This window comes from Magnolia sinica, chromosome 8 (genome assembly GCF_029962835.1).
Source record: "Magnolia sinica isolate HGM2019 chromosome 8, MsV1, whole genome shotgun sequence".
NCBI lineage: Eukaryota > Viridiplantae > Streptophyta > Magnoliopsida > Magnoliales > Magnoliaceae > Magnolia > Magnolia sinica.
Window position 1 is genome coordinate 81,194,388 of NC_080580.1, and position 18,681 is coordinate 81,213,068.

General features: G+C 39.5%; 1 protein-coding gene across 1 annotated transcript; it reads left to right on the forward strand.

Moving 5' to 3' along the window:
* The first annotated feature begins 1,314 nt into the window (after positions 1–1,314).
* Positions 1,315–14,239, forward strand: LOC131254339 (wall-associated receptor kinase 2-like). The gene is made up of 5 exons (XM_058255328.1): positions 1,315–2,241; positions 2,718–2,843; positions 2,931–3,134; positions 12,170–13,410; positions 14,036–14,239. Exons 1-4 carry the CDS (start codon positions 1,362–1,364, stop codon positions 13,303–13,305), a joined length of 2,346 nt encoding a protein of 781 aa, XP_058111311.1. The 5' UTR covers positions 1,315–1,361; the 3' UTR covers positions 13,306–13,410; positions 14,036–14,239.
* The last annotated feature ends 4,442 nt before the right edge of the window (positions 14,240–18,681 follow it).

Sequence of the window (18,681 nt, forward strand, 5' to 3'; positions counted from 1 at the left end):
CACCTGCGCATGTGCGCACCTTTGCACATGTGTCATGGGTGTCTAATTCGAATGGTTGATCCATGTGATGCAGAATCCCATAAAACCCCAAGGGACAAATTTTCACCCTGATCTAAAATTCTGGTGGGGCATAGCAAAGTGATATGCAAATCAAGGGTGGAAACTGTTTTCATTTTTCATGGTCGACTAGAGTTTTGGATCAAAGTAAAAATTGGGGCCGGAGTGTTTCATGAGGTGCTAATTCACGTGGACTGTTCAGATTTTGGAGTCAAATCATCTATGATGCGTTCTCAAAAAAGTTCACATGTGTTCCGTGTGAACTGGTGCGCAGGTGAGCATTCGGCTACACATACACACACACACACACACACACACACACACACCCGACAACCCAAGTCGAGTCGGGTTTTAGATCGGGTCGAGTCTGATGGATCGAGTGACTGGGTAACTTGAACTTGACTCGGTTTGAGTTCGAATTGGGCGAAGCCTACTGGGTTTGGACCAAATCACCCATTTAGTTCGGGTGGAGTCGGGTCCCAACGAGTCGGACAAGTTGAGCTAGGAGAGTCGATTCCGTTCGCAGCCAACTCTACCTATGTACGAGTACATTGGGTCTGTGGTGAAAATATGTGAATTTCCGGTAGAAACGGATCGACTACTGACCTTGCCACTAGCCAATGGCCAGTGGTCGGTGCTCTGTGGGCCCCACCATGAGGTGTGTGTTTCATCCATGCCGTCCACCCATTCTTCCATATCATTTTATGGTATGAGCTCAAAAATGAGGTTGATCCAAATGTCAAGTGGACCGCACAGTGGTTATTGAACACCTATCATTAAAAACTTCTCTGGGCCCACAAAAGTTTTGGATCGAGCTAATATATATATATATATATATATATATATATATATATATATATATATATATATATATATTCCCTTCATCCGCATCGTTATGACCAAATCAACAGGTTATATCTCAAATAGCCATTACAGTGGACATTCAATCACAACTGTTTTCCCATGGGGTGGTCCATCTGAGATTTAGATCTACCTCTTTTTTGGGATCAATCCTAAAATTATCTTTCAAAATGGATGGACGCGTGTTGATGTACAATATATACATCATGCCAATGGTCATCATCAGTCAATCGTTGACCCCACTTGTAGAAACTCGGAACAAGTGTGACCCGACATTATTATTATTACGTTTTTTTTTTTTTTTTTTTTTTTTTTTTGACCTCTGTTCATTTCAACTGGCCCGAGATTGAGTAATGTATGGCATATTTATAGGGACCATCTCCCACCTACTCTCTACATTTACATTTTGAGAGAGAGAGAGAGAGAGAGAGAGAGAGAGAGAGATGGGTTTGTATCTGTTGCTTCAGCTCTTCTGTCAAGCAACAACATTAGATGCAATAGCATCACAACCTCTAGCAACAACGAGGCGGCACTGCCCTGACAAATGCGGTAACGTTCACATTCCCTACCCGTCTGGCATTCGCCATGGCTGCGACATTGGCGTAGGAAGCTTCAATATCTCCTGCGACAACACTCATCACCCACCGAAACCGTTTTGGGGTGTGTTCGAGGTTCTCGAAATATCCATAGGGACTGGCCTAATGACAATTTCAAACAATATAAGCTACGTGTGCTACGACAAGATGGGAAGATTGGTCAACTACTCCTCCAATGGGATCGGGTTGTTTAAAACTAACTCGTTCACATTATCTGAAACCCATAACAGATTCACCGCCATCGGTTGCGACACAGTTGCCGTGATCAGAGGCATATCAGGCCGCAACTTCACGAAAGGTTGTGTATCAATTTGCAGCCGCGCTGATGATGTAACTGAAGGCCCTTGCTCTGCGGCAGGATGTTGCCAAACCGTAATCCCAAAGGGTTTGAAGAGATTCAAGATGGCTTTTACTAGCTTTGAAAGGCATCGAAATGTTTCAAGTTTCAATCCATGCAGCTTCGCCTTTCTAGGTGATCAAAAAACGTTCAGCTTCCAAGCATCGTATCTGAACGATGTAAATTTTTTGAATGGAAACACAACCGTTCCGGTGGTGCTTGACTGGGCTATCGGAGATAAATCATGTGAGATTGCACAAAATGACTCGGTCACCTACGCTTGCATGAGTGAGAATAGCTACTGCTACAACTCGCCTAATGGTCTGGGTTACCGGTGCAATTGTTCTAAAGGTTTCAGAGGGAATCCTTATCTCCGTGGAGGGTGCCAAGGTATGATTTTCCTTTTAAAGTTTATTTATTATCTCATGCAAATAGGCAGCTCGTGGTTGTGAAAAATGATGTGGATCGGACAAAGTTCAAAATCCCATCATCCATCTTAAGTACTGTAACTTGGGTCCAATCCAATCTTGCAAGCTGAGGATCGTCCATCATGTGCTGCCCATCACTGATGGCCCATCTTGTGGATGAAAATGCATTGAATTTCTATTCATCAGTGATGACATGGCCTGATAAAAATGCAAGAGATGGGAAATCCCTGTTTTCCAGCAACAGCAGAGGATCCGGACTCATTTTTAAATAGACCGAAGGCATTTCAATGGGGCTCTACTAGGACTTAGGAGATAAGATGTACCAGATAGCTCAAATCGACCTCATTAAAAATAGTGATTACGATAATTCACGTTTAAGGGGGGAAATCCTTATCTCACTAAAGGGTGTCAAGTTATGGTGTTTTTTTTTTTTTGTAGGGCAACAGTCTCTGACTGTGAATATGAAGTGGTTTGGACAAGTGAACAACCCAACCATTGATCTGGACCGTAAATTCAGTCCAATCCGCTCTTTGAGTAACACCCAGAAAAAATCACATGGATCCAGTAATTCTAACCATTTGATCAACAGCTTTAAAAGCTTATGTTTTAGATGTAAAATGGACTAAAAACAGTGGGCTGTAAATTACTGACTTGTTGTTGTTGGTTGTGATGGCTGGTTTATAGATATCAACGAACGTGAGAAGGATGAGGTGAAGAAACGTTGTCAACATGATTGCAAAAATCTGCCAGGAAGTTATTATTGTTCTTGTAGAAAAGGCTACCATGGACTCCGCAATGATAACGAAGACTGCATTAAAGACACACATGAATTTCCGGTAGTCTCAGTTGTTCTAGGTAATTCTTCGATTCCAATTACACTAGTAGTTCAAGAACTTCTTGGCCTAGTCAACTCGCTTGAAATAGGAGAAAGATAACGAAAAAAAAGAGTCACCGTGGTATTTCATGAATTTTCAAGCGTCATTTTAATGGTTTTTTTAAAAAAAAAAAAAATTAAATATCAAATTTTTTTTTATATTTTGGCGAAATTAGATACAATCACCCAAGAAAGAAAAAAGGGAAAGGGAAGGAAAGAAATTTAGCACTCATATTTTGGGCTGGGTGTTTTTTACATATTGCATCTTTCTTTTAGGCAATTTTTTGAAAAGTGCATGCTTTCGTGATATTTAAAGAAAAAGAATCACGTTTGCAATTATAGAGAGAAATCGTCTCTTTTACCTTGACTAGCAGTCAAAAATAAGAAAATGCGCGGCAAAGGTGCATAAATGCCACATTTGTCCGTACATTCTAATGATTTTTTTGATATACCTGCTAAAAGGGGTGGGAGCGCGGGAAGCGGATTAGCTGGTGTACCGCACAACAGCTATATAGCTGCTGCATTGCCGTTAGCAAGTTATGTGGGTCGCATAATGAGGTATGTGTTATATCCAAACCGTCCATCCATTTTGTGAGCTCTTCATAAGGCTTGAGACGAAAAATAAGACAGATCTAACTATCAAATGGACCACACTGCAAGAGGCAGTGGTGGATTGAACGTTTGCCATTGAAGCTATTTTGGGGTTCACAAAAGTTTTGGATCAATTTGAAATTTGTGACCTTATGAACAGATTTGATGGAAAATAAACGTGATGGTGGGCCCTAATAAAATTTTAACAGTGAAAATCATTATCTCCACTGTTATTTGTGGTGTGGTCCAGTTGATCTTTGGATATGATTTATTGTTTGCATAATACTCTAAAATAATCTCGAAAAATGAATGAACGGTTTGGATATAATAAATACATGCTTGTGGTGCCATGTAACTTTGATCTCCTTTGAACCGTTCCTACAACGAGGAGCTCGAGGAGCGTCAGCGCTCGTCTTCGCACGACACGTACCTACACGGACGCGGATTGCGTCCTACCCCCACCCGGACGGTAATCTGTCCGGGCAGGGCCCACCGTGATGTAAGTATTTTATAACGCGGTTTATAGATTTTCTCTCATCACTTTAAGGAATAATATTAAACTTAAGCAGGTCCACAGCTCTAGTGGACCACAAAGTGGGGATTAAACGTCCACCTTTAAAATTTTATTGGGAGCTGGAGAAGTTTCCGATCAAGCTTATATTTGTTTTTTCACTTCATCCACGATCTAAATGACCTTATGAATAGGTTGGATGGTTAAAAAACATCACGGTGGCCCTTAGAAAGGTTTCAACCGTGGGTGTCATTATTACTGCAGCTTCCTTGTAGTGTGGTTCACTAGAGATTAGGATCTGCTTCATTTTTGGGATCTTACCTTAAAATGATATAAGAAAAGCGATAAACGGCATGAATTAAACACTCACATCACGGTAGGCCCCACATAGACCTGCCCGGAAGGATTACGATCCGGGCTGGGGTAGGACGCAATCCGCGTCCGGTTGACCCCATCCCCAAAAATAATGTTTGTGAGCCAGTCCATCCGATTTGTTAGCGCTCATGCTAAGACATAACACCAAAATTCAGTTTAGATCTGACACCCAACTGGGCCACACAACTGGAAACAGTAAAATAGGACTGCTTATAGCTCATATCTTTCTGCTCTACACCATCGTGCTTATATACAATCCAAATCGTTTATAAAGTAGCCTAACCAATCACAAGGTCATTTCCACTGAAATGAACCGAGCACGAAAAAATATTAGTCAGATCCATAGCTTATGTGGATTCATAAATGTTTTGATGTTGAGTGTGCAATCTACACTGTTTTCTATCATTTGGCCTGCCCACTTGAACTTTAGATCTACCTCATTTTGATGGTCGAGCCTTAAAATAATCTCTCAAAATGTATGTACCACGTGGAATTTTCATAGACACCATGGTGGCCCACCTAGCTTCACGCATCCCATCTACGATTGGAAAGCCAATTAGGTGCGACCCAGCCTCACACAACACGGTGCAACCCTTGCAGTGCCTTGATGTATGTATTGTATGTTCACGCCGCTCATTGGTTTTTACAGGCCATTTTAGAGCATGAGCTCAAAAGCTAAGCAGATCCATATCACAGGAGGACTGCACCTGGGAAATAGTGGTGTTTAAACACCAACCATTAAAAAAAAAACTTTCATTGTAATGTTTATCTACAATCTAACCTATTGATCAGTTCACACGGACCTAAATGAAAGGAAAAGCTAAATATCAGTTTGATCAAAAATTCTTGGGCCCACAAGAAGTTTTTAATGTTCAGTCAATACTGTTTCTTGTACTTTTAATGGCCCACAAGATTAGGAATTGCTTCGTTTCTGGTACCATGTCCTAAATGGATAGACGGCATGGATATACAATACTTATATCAAGGTCGGCCCCATGTCAGGGCTGCTTCCTGTTTGGTTTGGCCGAGGCCGCACCTTATCAAAATCGTATTGCGTACTGAGTAACTCAGGACGCTCTTACTGTACTGAGTAAACGCAGTTGGGCTCACCTTGAATGTACGTAGTCTATCTATGCCGTTACTCAGTACGCTCTTACTGTACTGAGTAAACTCAGTTGGGCTCACCTTAAATGTACGTAGTCTATCTATGCCGTCCATTCGCTTTTCCATATAATTTAAGGGGTTGAGCCCAACATCGAAGCATATCTAAATATCAAGTGGATCATACCACAAGAAGAGATAATGATTTCCACTGTTGAAACCTTTCTATGCCCTACAATGATGTTTATTTGTCATCCAATCTATTCATAAGATCATAAAGACAACGATGAAGTGAAAATACAAATATAATATTGATCCGAAACTTCTACAACTCCCAAGAATTTCTCAATGGTACACATTTAATTTGACTGTTTCCTATGGCATGGTCTAGTTGAACATTGTATATACTTAATTTTTGGGCTCAATTTTTGGGCTCAAGTCATAAAATTATTTGGAAAAATTAATGGATGGAGCGGATAAAATACATAAATTATGGTGGACCTCACAAAGTTTACTCAGTACGCTAAGCGTAGTGAGTTGCTCACTACGCAATCTGCTTCCCACCTTATCCCCTCCATTCTCATGCCGCAAATTTCAGGTTTGCATGCCGTTCGAGTAACCTGACCATGCCGAAACGCAGGTGGGGCCATTGTGATATTTGTAAAACGGGCGCGGATTAGTTACTTCCCTCGCTCAGAGGGCTACTGAGGATACACCATGATGTTTTCAATTTATCCAAACCGTCCATCCATTTTTCCATATCATTTTATCGTACTGAATAAAAAATGAGACAGATCCAACGCTCAATTGGATCACACCACAGGAAGCAGTGGTGCTAAGGATGCCCACCGTTGAAACCTTCTTAGGGTCCACCGTGTTTTTAATTTTCCATCCAACCTGTTGATACAATCATATACACCTGGGTGAATTTGAAAAACAATTATCATCTTGATCCAAAATTTCTGTGGTCCTAGAGAATTTTTCAACGGAAGGAATCTAATCCCCACCTTGTGGTCCATTTAGGCCTTTGATCTTCTTCGTTTTGATTGGGTACTCTAAAATGATATGGAAAAATGTATGGACGGTTTGGATAAAATTAAAACATCACGGTGGACCCTCAGTGGTCCCGAGCTCCGAATAGGCGGGGAAGTACCTAATCCGCGCCCCTGTAAAACGGACGCGGAATTCCTTCGAAAGCCTTTGGCAGGAAGTAACTTAGGAGGTGTCCACCTTGATGTTTTTCAGAAATCCACTCTCTCCATCCGTTTTGTGAGCTCATTTTATGCGATGAAACCAAAATGGAGCACGATACAAGACTCGAGTGGGCCATAATAAAGGAAAAGATGGTTAGGGAAATTTCTTCCGTTGAAACCTCCCTAGGTTTGACAGTAATGTTTACATGCCATCCATACCGTTAATAACGTCATTTGTACTGGGATAAACTGAAAACACATAGCATCATTCAAAACTTTTTTTGGCCCCACGAATACTTCAACCGTGGACGTTTTCAGCCCACTTGAGCATTGGATATGGTTCATTTTTGGCCTCATATCCTAGAATGAACTCAAAAAACAGATGAACGGAGAGGATTTCTCACAAATATGACAGTGGCGCCACCTGTGTTCGCAGCACAGGAACCTCCTGCGAAAGGCTTTAGCAGGAAATCCGCGTCCATCTAATACAAAACACCCGTCTATCTTTCTTGACAACTCTCTTAATACGTGGTACCAGAAGTTAAGTAGATCCTTAACTCAGGTGGGACGCAAGATTGGAAACAATGGAAAGGGTTGGCTTACCCTTCAAACTTTTTTAGACCTCAACGTGATATTTATATACAACCTAGGCCTTTTATAAAATGGCTTAACTATTCACAAAGTTGTTTCCTTTCTTGAATGAAACAAAAATATTAATATTAACCTGATATAAAGATTGTAGACCTAGGAATGTTTCAACAATAGGTGTTCAATCTCCACTTTTTTTCTTTTTTTTGGGCATGTGGCCGACTTGAGCTCTGGATCTACGTCATTTTTTGGGTCATACCCTAAAATGATATCGCAAAATGTATGGACGGGTGGATTTCTTACAAACACCATAGTGGCCCCTACTTAACTTTGGACCCCTGGATGCGGCAGGCCCTCTCCTAAAATGGAGGGCAGTTTTACCTTTCTATTAATACTTTTACGAACCCAATATAATCCAAATGGAACGATAAGATGTCTAATGATATAAAACATAAGTAGTTTACTTTAATATTTTGAAAGCTGGCATTTTTTGAAAAGTAACTTTTAAAGGCAGATGTTATATGGGAAATACTCTATTAGGTTTGACTTTATCTTTTTAGCATCACTCATATATTTTCAAAATGATAATAGTATTCATAATCAGCTATAGTGATCTATTTTTTCACGAGAACATTGGACTCAACCTAACAGTGAACAAGTGGCATGATATGAAGGATCTCACCATGCTAGAGGGTGGACCACCTGATTATACAATATGAAAGTAGAAATTACAAGAGATAGAGCATTACTAATTTGAACAAGCCTCGAATCCACTTCACAAGCCCTATATATGCGCTTGAAACCCTTAGGAATGCATCAGAAAGTCATAAAACTCTTATACTACTCTCAAATCCTGACTACACCCAATATAGACAATATCACATATATAATGTCACAATCGGAATATGAAACCAATCCCACACTTACGTAATTTTGCATGCTCATTCAATGGAACTTCGATGGCATCAACGATATGTGGATGGCATCAAACACCTTTGATGACATCAAGTAGAAACACCAAAACGTTCTAGCACCAAAATATGAATTTTCTTAATTTTTAAAATCAGACTTCAATGGTGTTGACCACCTGCTCGATGGAACTTCGATGGCATGCACAGACCCTATTGTTTATAAATTTAAGACATCAACAATATTAGTTGACATTTACACACCACTATGTTCCTCATATGCAACCCTCGTAGAATAAACTTATTCTCTTGACTTTTACAATTGCAATGAATAGCATTTCATGTAGAAAAAAGGGCAATAGTCATGGTACATATGGCTCAATTCCGTTCATCTAAAACATTAGCATTTGATAAGCCTTTTGTGGATTGACGTGTGATGAAAATTTTCTAGAATGGAAGATCTTTAGCATTTTATCTTATGTGTGCCCTCTGTTAATTATTGAATGTGTGAAAATTTTTATTTACTTATACTCATAGATATTAGAAATTTACTTTTATTTAATCTAGGTTTGGTAGAAACATACATAGCCTTACTACTCACCTGCTTAGAAAGTGAGAAATTTTAATTTTTCTTCATTTTTTTAGACTTTTGTTGATTTTTATTTTATTTTATTTTTTGTCTTATTTATATTTTGGATTTTGACCAAAAAAGCACTGTGGTATACTCAAATGCCCCAAATATTTGAAGGATTAAACAAATGTCCTGCCTAATCACCCGACGCCTTTTTTTTTTTTAAAAAGGTTGGGACGAAAGTACCTATAGTTGCCTTTTATGTTTAGCCTACATGTGGTGGGAGAGTTTAGATGGGGTAAACATTGTGAGTCCCATTATGGTGTTTGTGAGAAATCCAAATCGTTCACATGTTTTTTCAAATCATTTTATGACATGAGCTGAAAAAATGAAGAAAATCCAAATCTCAAGTGAGCCAGATAACCAAAAACAATAGAGATCATATTCCCATGGTTGAAACATTCATGGGGCTACAGAAGCTTTGGATCAGCTAATATTTTTATTCTTTCAGTCCATCCCCATGGTAAGGATTATGAGCATTTGGGCCACTTTATGAACAGTTTGGATTGCATATAAACATTACACGGAAGCCTAGAAAACTTTGAATGGTAAGCAATTCCTTTCCACTTTTCCAGTCGTGTGGTCCACCTGAGTTTCAAATATGTCCAATTTTTTGTCTCATGTCATAGCATGATCTTCCAAAATGAATGGATGGAGTGGATTTCCTACAAATATCATGGTGGGCCCAACATATTTTACAGTAGTAGAATCTGCCTCTAAAAAGCTTTTCTCTCAAAATCACACGTAAATTGGGTAAATGGACCTATCTAGAGATAGATGGTTTCGTGAGGTCCATTGTGATGTATATATTTTATCCACTTCGTCCATCCATTTTGAAAGATTATTTTAGGACTTGAGCCCATAAATGAGGGATATCAAAGGCTCATGTCAACCACACCATTAAAAACAGTGAGATCGAAAACCTACCATTGAAAAGTTTTTGAGGACCATAGAATTTTTTGATGTAACTCATTTTTTTGGCACATGACATTAAATTAAATTATAAATCCAATGGACAGAGTGGATTCGATACATAACCCACAACAAGACACACAACCCTTAACACATCACAACCTCAACCCTTATCACGTTACAACCACGAGACTTACCATGTTATAACTATGGCCGTTACCATGTTACAACCCCGACGCGGACCCTTATAACATGACAACCTCGACCCTTAACACATAAGAATATCTACCTTTCACATGATAACCTCAACCCTCACCACATTACAACCTCGACCCTTACTGCGTTACAACCCTGACCCTGATCCTTATAACATGACAACCTCTCTTAAAAATAATAAAATAAAATAAATAAAAAATAAAAAAAAAACCTTTTTTATTTCATAAGAGAGGTAGCACTAGGCTGTACAACTCTAATATTAATTCGAGTTGGGCCACCGACAAAAAAGGTTGACCTACCTATCATGTATGACTACGAAAAGAAAGCAAAAACAATGGGAGGGGATTAAACCTCACGAAGGTAGCCTAATCCTACCTTGTCCAGAGACACCTGGCCCTTGATGATCGTTGCAACCACAACCTCGACCATTAACACATTGCAACCATGACCTCGACCATTACCCTTACCACATTACAACCACGACCCTCGACCCTTATAAGATGACAACCTCGATCCTTAGCACATAAGAATATCTACTTTTCACATGATAACCTCGACTCTCACTACATTACAACATCGACTCTTACCACGTTACAACCATGACTTTAACCCTTGTAATATGACAACTTCGACCCTTTACAACCATGACCTCAAACTTTTTTTTTCTCCAAAAATGGTGCGGCGCAGATGTTAGGACCCACCTGCTATATATATTGCAAAAAGAAACTGTATACAACCTATGCTATTCGAGCAGGACTGTAGCACCAAAGCAGCCTTGCCTATCATATCCTATACGGCATCAAGCCTTATAACATGGCGAACTTGCTCATTACCACATTATAACCACGACCCAAACCCTTAACACATGACAACCTCGACCTTTAAAACATAACAACCACGACTCAGAACCTTAAAACATGATAACCTTAATCCTTAACACATGAGAACCACGACCCAAACCCTTAACACACAACCTTCACCCCTTATAAAATGATATATATTCGTTGTCTTCCAAGGTAATGCAATACAAAATCTTAATTTTGATCTCATTCATTATCTTCCACATGACAACTATAACCATCCCTCTCTATCTATAACCAAAAGTGGCTTCCATCGGTAATAAAATGCTATTCTAAAAAAATAAATAAAGAATTCATTTAAAATGTCTTCCACTATTAATGACTTGCCCATATGCTGGAGAAGTTGATGGTGCATGGTGAACGTACGCCGAAAAACGTAGTTGAAAGGAGTGGTGGTGGGTTGAAAAATATTTTTGAAAATGAAGAAAAACCTAACAAAAACTGAAAAAAAAGAAGAAAAAAAGCTCCGTACAGACCAAGTTCTAAGGACAAGGGCAATTTAGTCCTTTTTTTTCCTCAAAAACTTGTCAGATGACTACCATCGGAATATTTGAAACTTTCTATCCTTTTAGAGATTTTTAGCATACCTCAATGCTAGTACGGTCATAATTCCTTTATATTTTGCCTTATTTTGGTCATTCCTATCTGATTCATGAGGATGATCGTCCTCTATCATTGTTGACTCAAAGTTTTGGCAATATGGACTAATTAAGTGGGCCCTTTGTGACTTATTTGTCTTTTCAAAAAATGGGGCACTTTTCCTATTTCATGTCCAAATCCTCCTTTCTAAGATAAAAAATTACCAGATCAACTATTCGAGCAGTCATATAGATTGAATTAAAGCCTCAAACAGAAAATCCTCAAAATCACATAAATCAAGGTTAAAATAGTGAGTTTCAACATTTAGATCCATACAAAGATTATTTTCTTGCAAATTGAGGAAGTTGAAATGGGATGGTAATAACAGTCTCACACAAGTGAGACGTATGCATCAGACATGTTCTCAAACTATATATATATATTGTGGTCTGAAAAGATCATTTTCTAATTAGAACAGGCATGATGTATAGTTGTCATCATGGAGCCATATTATGAAAGTATAGTTCACTTATCTTTGAGGATCCATGCAGGTATTGGCTTAAGTCTCTTATTTCTACTCATCAGTAGTATTTCTTTGTATTGGGCATGGAGGAAAAGAAGACTCATCAAACTCAAAGAAAAATTCTTTAAACAAAACGGAGGTTTCCTATTAAAAGAAAAGATCTCTTCTCGTCAATCATCTGCCGAGCCATGCAAAATCTTCACAACAGAAGAGTTGAGAAAGGCAACCAATAATTATGACAAGAGCCAAATTGTTGGTGAGGGAGGTTATGGTACTGTTTACAAAGGAATCTTACCAGACAACAGAATCGTCGCCGTTAAAAAGTCAAAAATAGTCGATGAGACCCAGATCGAGCAATTTATAAATGAAGTCCACGTCTTATCTCAGATCATCCATAGGAACATTGTGAAGCTCTTGGGTTGCTGTTTAGAAGCTGAAGTTCCCATCCTGGTTTACGAATTTATTTCCAACGGAACCCTCTTCCGGCATAACCATGGTGAGGGCTATGCATCATCAATTTCCTTGGAAAACCGTCTAAGGATTGCTGCAGAAACGGCAGGGGCACTTTACTATTTACACTCTGCAGCTTCCACTCCCATTTTTCATAGAGATGTCAAGTCTGCTAACATACTTTTGGAAAATAATTTCACGGCGAAAGTGTCTGATTTTGGAGCTTCAAGATTGGTTCCATTAGATCACACTCGGGTAACGACATTGGTGATGGGGACATGGGGATATCTAGACCCAGAGTACCATCAAACAGGCCAATTAACAGGAAAGAGTGATGTTTATAGCTTTGGCGTAGTTCTAGTGGAACTCTTGACCGGCGAGGGGCCCATTTCTTCCACTAGGTCCCAAGATAATAAAAGCCTTTCCAACTACTTCCTCTCATCGATGAAAGAGAATCGGCTCTTTGAAATTTTAGAGGAACGAGTTCGAGACGAAGGGGAAGAAGAACAACTCATTGCAGTTGCTCAGCTTGCTAAGAGATGCTTGAAACTTAAAGGAGAAGAACGGCCTACAATGAAGGAAGTGGTGGTGGAGTTGGAGGGCCTAAGAAGGTTTCATGAACATCCTTGGGAGCCAAAAAACCATGAAGAGACTAAGAACTTGCTAGGTGAAGCTGGACCTTCGCAGAGCTACTCTGGCAATGTAACAAACTGAATATAGTGTTGATGGCCACACCCTATCAGCACTAGAGACAGGGCGTTGATTCTAATCTATTCAATTTCCACCAAAAAGATTTGGCCACACTTATTTGTTTCGAAGGTAATACCCTAACATCTGATTTTGTTTTTGTAAATAAGATGAATAGCACGAAGGGAATTGATATCTTCACCAATCCTTATTGATTTGATCATATAACCATGTTCTGTTTTTGAAATTGAAATTGTACCCTATTGTTAATACGGTGGAGACGGAAGAAGCAGAATATGGTGCAGCCACCTCTCTACATTGCACGTGCCAAGCTGATGTGTGAATCGGGTCCGCCTACTATGGATGGTTTATCTAAAAATGACTCATATCTTATCTTTGGGCATTATAGTGTTGAAAAAGAAAATACTTGAGCTATCAAATCTGAAGTGGGATGAATGGTAGAAAATGTATTGGAAAGGATCGTCTCATAGTTTTATTGTTAATGTAAGCTATCCATCTTGGTGCCAATGCATTGGTGGACCTAATGGGTGCATTACCCTGCCACGTGTTCTCTGTGGAGAGATGGCTCTACCATATTATGGTTCTTTGAGGGTTGGTACATTGTATCATCCAACCCACTTGTACGGTACCCATTCAATTCCAAAAATGGGTAACTAGTGTATGCAAATCATCAAAGTGGGTGTAAGTAATGACTCCATTTTCTAATATGGTATTTGACTTTTACTTTACATTTCAGGTAAAACATTAATGTATTATGGTGCGAAGGGAGATATCTTTGAGATAAAAAAGTGCTATATTCGCCTAGGAGTAAGTGTTATACAGCTGCTTGACTGATGTCCACCGTAATGTGGTGTGTTCAAGTATAAAATACACATGTACAAGTAGCATATGTACAACTATATGGATACATTTCTGTTTATCTACTAAGATCTCCTACATATATCTGTTGGTCTCTGCTATGCATTCCTCTCATTCTCATTGAAATGTGTATGACGTACTGTTTTTCAAATTGTAGTCCCAAGATCTCTAACATAGTACCATAGCCCCCCTAGGGGCCTTTGAACCAAAACATTCCTTGCGCAGGGATGACCGTGATCATGAGGTGGTCCATCATCGTCTTCCTCAAGGATAACTAATCCGAATCCATGGAGCTTCTTTAAACTCCTAACCGATATACCTCAAATCCACGAGAGAAAATAAAAAAAAATAGAAATAAAGAAATTTGAAAATTAATTAATTGATGAAATAAATAAGTTTACAACCATTTAAATAGGGATACTAAACTGTGGAAGAAGTTTTCGAATTAAACCATCACTAAAACTCCAAAAAATTGTGATTTACTACGAATAGTAAGCTTACTATTTATAGACAGTCATGATTCCTACTAGGCATCACAGTTTTTGGCCAAAAATAGTATGTCCTATTTGGCTTAACCATGCTATTCTCCTAACTTTTCTAAGGACTTTTCCTGTTGGACGCAACTCCTAAAGCCCAATGGATGAAGAGTTACAATCAAAAACTTACTATAAATAGCTAAAACGGAATTTTGACTGTCGATATGATGAAATCCGGAAACTTAGGTGTGGGAAACCCAATATAGTGGGTTGGTTGGCTAAATTAGCTTCTCCTACCCCAAAATCATATATGGCAAGCCACGTAACTCATTCCGATTTGCGAGATACGCCTGTTTTAAGGTTCCGACGGTCTGGATCACTTCTGCATTCGATCGGGCCTTTCCTGGTCCATTTTGGCCATGAAATTTTTGGCGACCCGCTTCTACATCAATTCCTAATTCCACCAGGTGAACAATGAATCCGGATCATCCAAAAGTATTACCATCCCAAATCTAGATCAACCCATGACCTGGGTTCTTTTGTTGGGAAGTGGATTGCCTGCGACCCTCATATTAGAAGCTAGGTGGGGCCACCATGATGTTTGCAAGAAATCCACCTTGCCCATCTTTTTTGCCCACTCATGTTAGGACATGAACTTAAAAATGAAACAGTTCGAAAACTAAGTGGGCCACATGACGAGAAACAATGGGAGTTGAATGCCTGCCATTGAAAAAGTCACAGGGCCACAGAAGTTTTGGATCAGGATAATATTTTTATGTTTTTAGTTCATCCGAGTGGGAATGAGCTTATGAATAGTTTGGATGCCATATTAAAATGGCGGTAGAACCTGGAAGGTTTGAATGTTGGGAATTTCCCACCTCACTTTTTCTGCCACAGCCCACTTGGAGTTTGGATCTGCTTCATTTTTGGGCTCATGGCAGAACATGAGATAGAAAAAGGATGGATGAGGTGGTTTTCTCGCAAACATTAAAGCGGGCCCCACTAGTTGGGTCTCAGGCAGTCTGTCCCTTTTGTTCGTGCCTCGCTGTCCTGACTCGCATCAGCATAGAACCTGATCTGGACCTGCTTGCATCGTAGCATTTCTTTGTTGGCCACCCTCTAGTATCAAACTGCAGAGGCCAGACCGATCTCAGTGGTGATCCATACCATGGCCCACAAAGAAAACTTCCCTGATTGAGATCTGAAGCCACCGGTACCTTCATCTTCGAGTCATGATCTAATAACTCATTCCTGTCCACAACAGATTAGTTGGATGGATCACTGACAAACCCATCACGGTTTCATTTCCACTAACTTGTGACCTGACACCTGAACTTTCAACGTAAATCAGTTCCAAACCCATCCATGACTACCCCATGCCGGCCCAAATTCTGGCAGATATGAAAAAGTACTTTGCCAATTTCTTCCAGGGCTGGTCAAATGAAAACAAGAAGCTGCACTGGGTCATGTTATTAATGTGGCCGTCTAAGCAAATGGGTCAAGCTCCAGTTGAACCCTATCCCACATGCCATATGTGCGACATGGGCACATGGGCCACCATTCATCTTCAAACATGCCAAAATGCCAATGTGTCACTTGAGCCAATGTGACATAAATATGGTAATCCATTTTCAATTCACGCATCTTTCCCTAGTCTTTCAGTACAAGAATTTAAATTTATTTTTCTCCAAATATCGTATCTTGAAAGGAAGAAATATTTTCCAAGAAAATCTTGTTAAAAAACAATTAAGAGACAGACTTTCATCTTATAACGCTTAGAACCGTCAGTGGGCTGGGCTTGAGTTGGCTTGGGCAATGATTATGAATTGTTTAGGACAGGCATATATGACGGGCTACCCATATTCAAAATTTTGATTTTGATTGGCCTGAGCGAAGACCGTTGACATGATACGGAGCACTTAGAAATTGTACATGAGGCATGCATTAGCACAAGTTAACCCTCTTTAATTGTGGAGCCTAGTACTGTCACTAAGTCTCTATACCAAACTCAGATTGGTGATCAATAAATCCTAACCTCTCATTTGTGGACTGCATTATTGAAAGAGGACCATTGGATTTTTGCATTTTAAACCGTCTAAAGAATGTTTAGAATTCCTTTGGTGTGGCCCATTTGAATCATAAGTCAGCTTGGTGTTTTGGTTCATACGCCTAATGTTGGATTACATAACTAATGGTGGGAGTAGGTTTCACATACACATCACGGTCGGTCTCACCAAAAATTGACAGTAGCATCCTTCCCGCAAGTAATACTGGAACAGATTTAGGAAGCGTGCCGTGCTGATGTTACCAAGTTCTGCGGGTCCGATCATGATAAATGTGTTATATCTACACCATCCATCTGTTTTGCAATATCATGTGAGGCATGGCCCAAAAATGAAATAAATCCAAAGCTTAAGTTGACTAAGATATAGAAAGCAGTGGGGACAATGATGTCTACCATTAAACCTTCCTAGGGCCCACCATGATGTTAATTTGTCATCTAACGTGTTCATAAGGTCACACAGATAAAGGGGACAAGGACAAAACGAAAACACAAATATTAACTTCATGCAAAACTTATGTGGCCCCCAAGAAGTTTTCAATGGTAGGCAGTCATGAATCCCCACTGCTTTTTATGGTGTGGTCAACTTTTCTTTGGATTGGTCTCATTTTTTGCCCGTGCCCTAAGATGATCTCAAAAAATAAGACAGTGTGGATATAACACATGCATTGTGATGGGCGATGTACAAACCACCACCAAGACTGATGCACACCAGGCAATCTACCTCTAACTTTGGTATATTACAACAAGAAGAAAACATATAGCAGGCACACTTAGGCCCGTTTGTTAAATTAGAAGCCTGGATCTAAAATCTTTAGCCTGAATAATCGGAAGCCAAAAAACCCGTTTGATAATTATGACTAAATTCTGACAATTAAGTACTGAATTTGTAACAACTTGTTTGTTAACAAATATCTTAGATGTCTGAAATATGTTAATTTAATACATTTGCCCCTATCTCTCGTTTGAACATGTTATTCTTAATAAAGAAATTATTTTTTATTAAATAAAAATAAAATTATTATATTTAATTCAAATAAACTAAAATACTTAATAAAAAATTAAAATATTATAATTCATGAAGTCCCCAACTCCCCCTGGCAGTAGATTGCCAGTATCTATTGTCCGGTAGCGTTGAGCACCAGTAGCAACAAAACCTACAAATAAGGCACCCCAAAAAGGGTTTTAATGCTAGACGGTCAATATGCCGCTGCTTTTTGCAGCGCGGTGAGAAATTTCCAACTGTACGACCCATACGGCCCCCATTTATCAGGTTGAAAATGCCCCTGCTTTCTTTCCAGAAGCGGATCACTTGGTGCTCGATGACGAGCGCTGACGCTCCTCGAACTCTGAGTTGTACGAATGGTTCAAAAGTGATCAAAGCTACATGGCCCCACAGTTATGTATTTATCATATCCAACAGCATTCATCCATATTTGAGATCATTTCGGAGCATTGCATTATTAAAAAGAAAAAATCATATCCAAAGATCAACTGGAGCACACCACAAAACAGCGGGGAAATTGATTTTCACCGTTAAAAATTTTGTAGGCCCCACCATAACATTTATTTTCCATCCAATCTATTCATAAGGTCACAAAAACCTGGATGAAGAGTAAAAACAAATTTCATAATGATCCAAGACTTCTGTGACCCTATAACCGTTTCAATAGTAGAGGTTCAAAGAAGCAAGATAATGTCTCATGCTATGGTCAGACCTATAGCTATGGATTATAACTGTAGCCATAGATGCCTTGCCCATAATCAAATCCGAATTGGGGTGGGCTTGCTGAATTGGAGGGCCCCCCGCCACTTGTTGGCTTGTCCGGCGGGGCCACGCCGATCTAGTGCCCCCCCAGGCTACGGATTATAACCATAGCCATTGAAAAAAAGAGTACGAACTACTACGGCAGCAGTCTGTGCACTTTTAAAAAAAAAAAAATACATGGAGAACTTTATTCTACCTACATTTTTCTATAATACTTA

Excerpts from the sequence above, each read along its gene's own strand:
- LOC131254339 (XM_058255328.1), top strand. The coding sequence starts at position 1,362 with ATGGGTTTGTATCTGTTGCTTCAGCTCTTCTGTCAAGCAACAACATTA. Across the intron at positions 2,844-2,930 it reads GAAAAAATCACATGGATCCA|TTGTTGTTGTTGGTTGTGAT; the intron begins GTAATTCTAACC and ends TAAATTACTGAC. Across the intron at positions 3,135-12,169 it reads GGTAGTCTCAGTTGTTCTAG|GTATTGGCTTAAGTCTCTTA; the intron begins GTAATTCTTCGA and ends GGATCCATGCAG.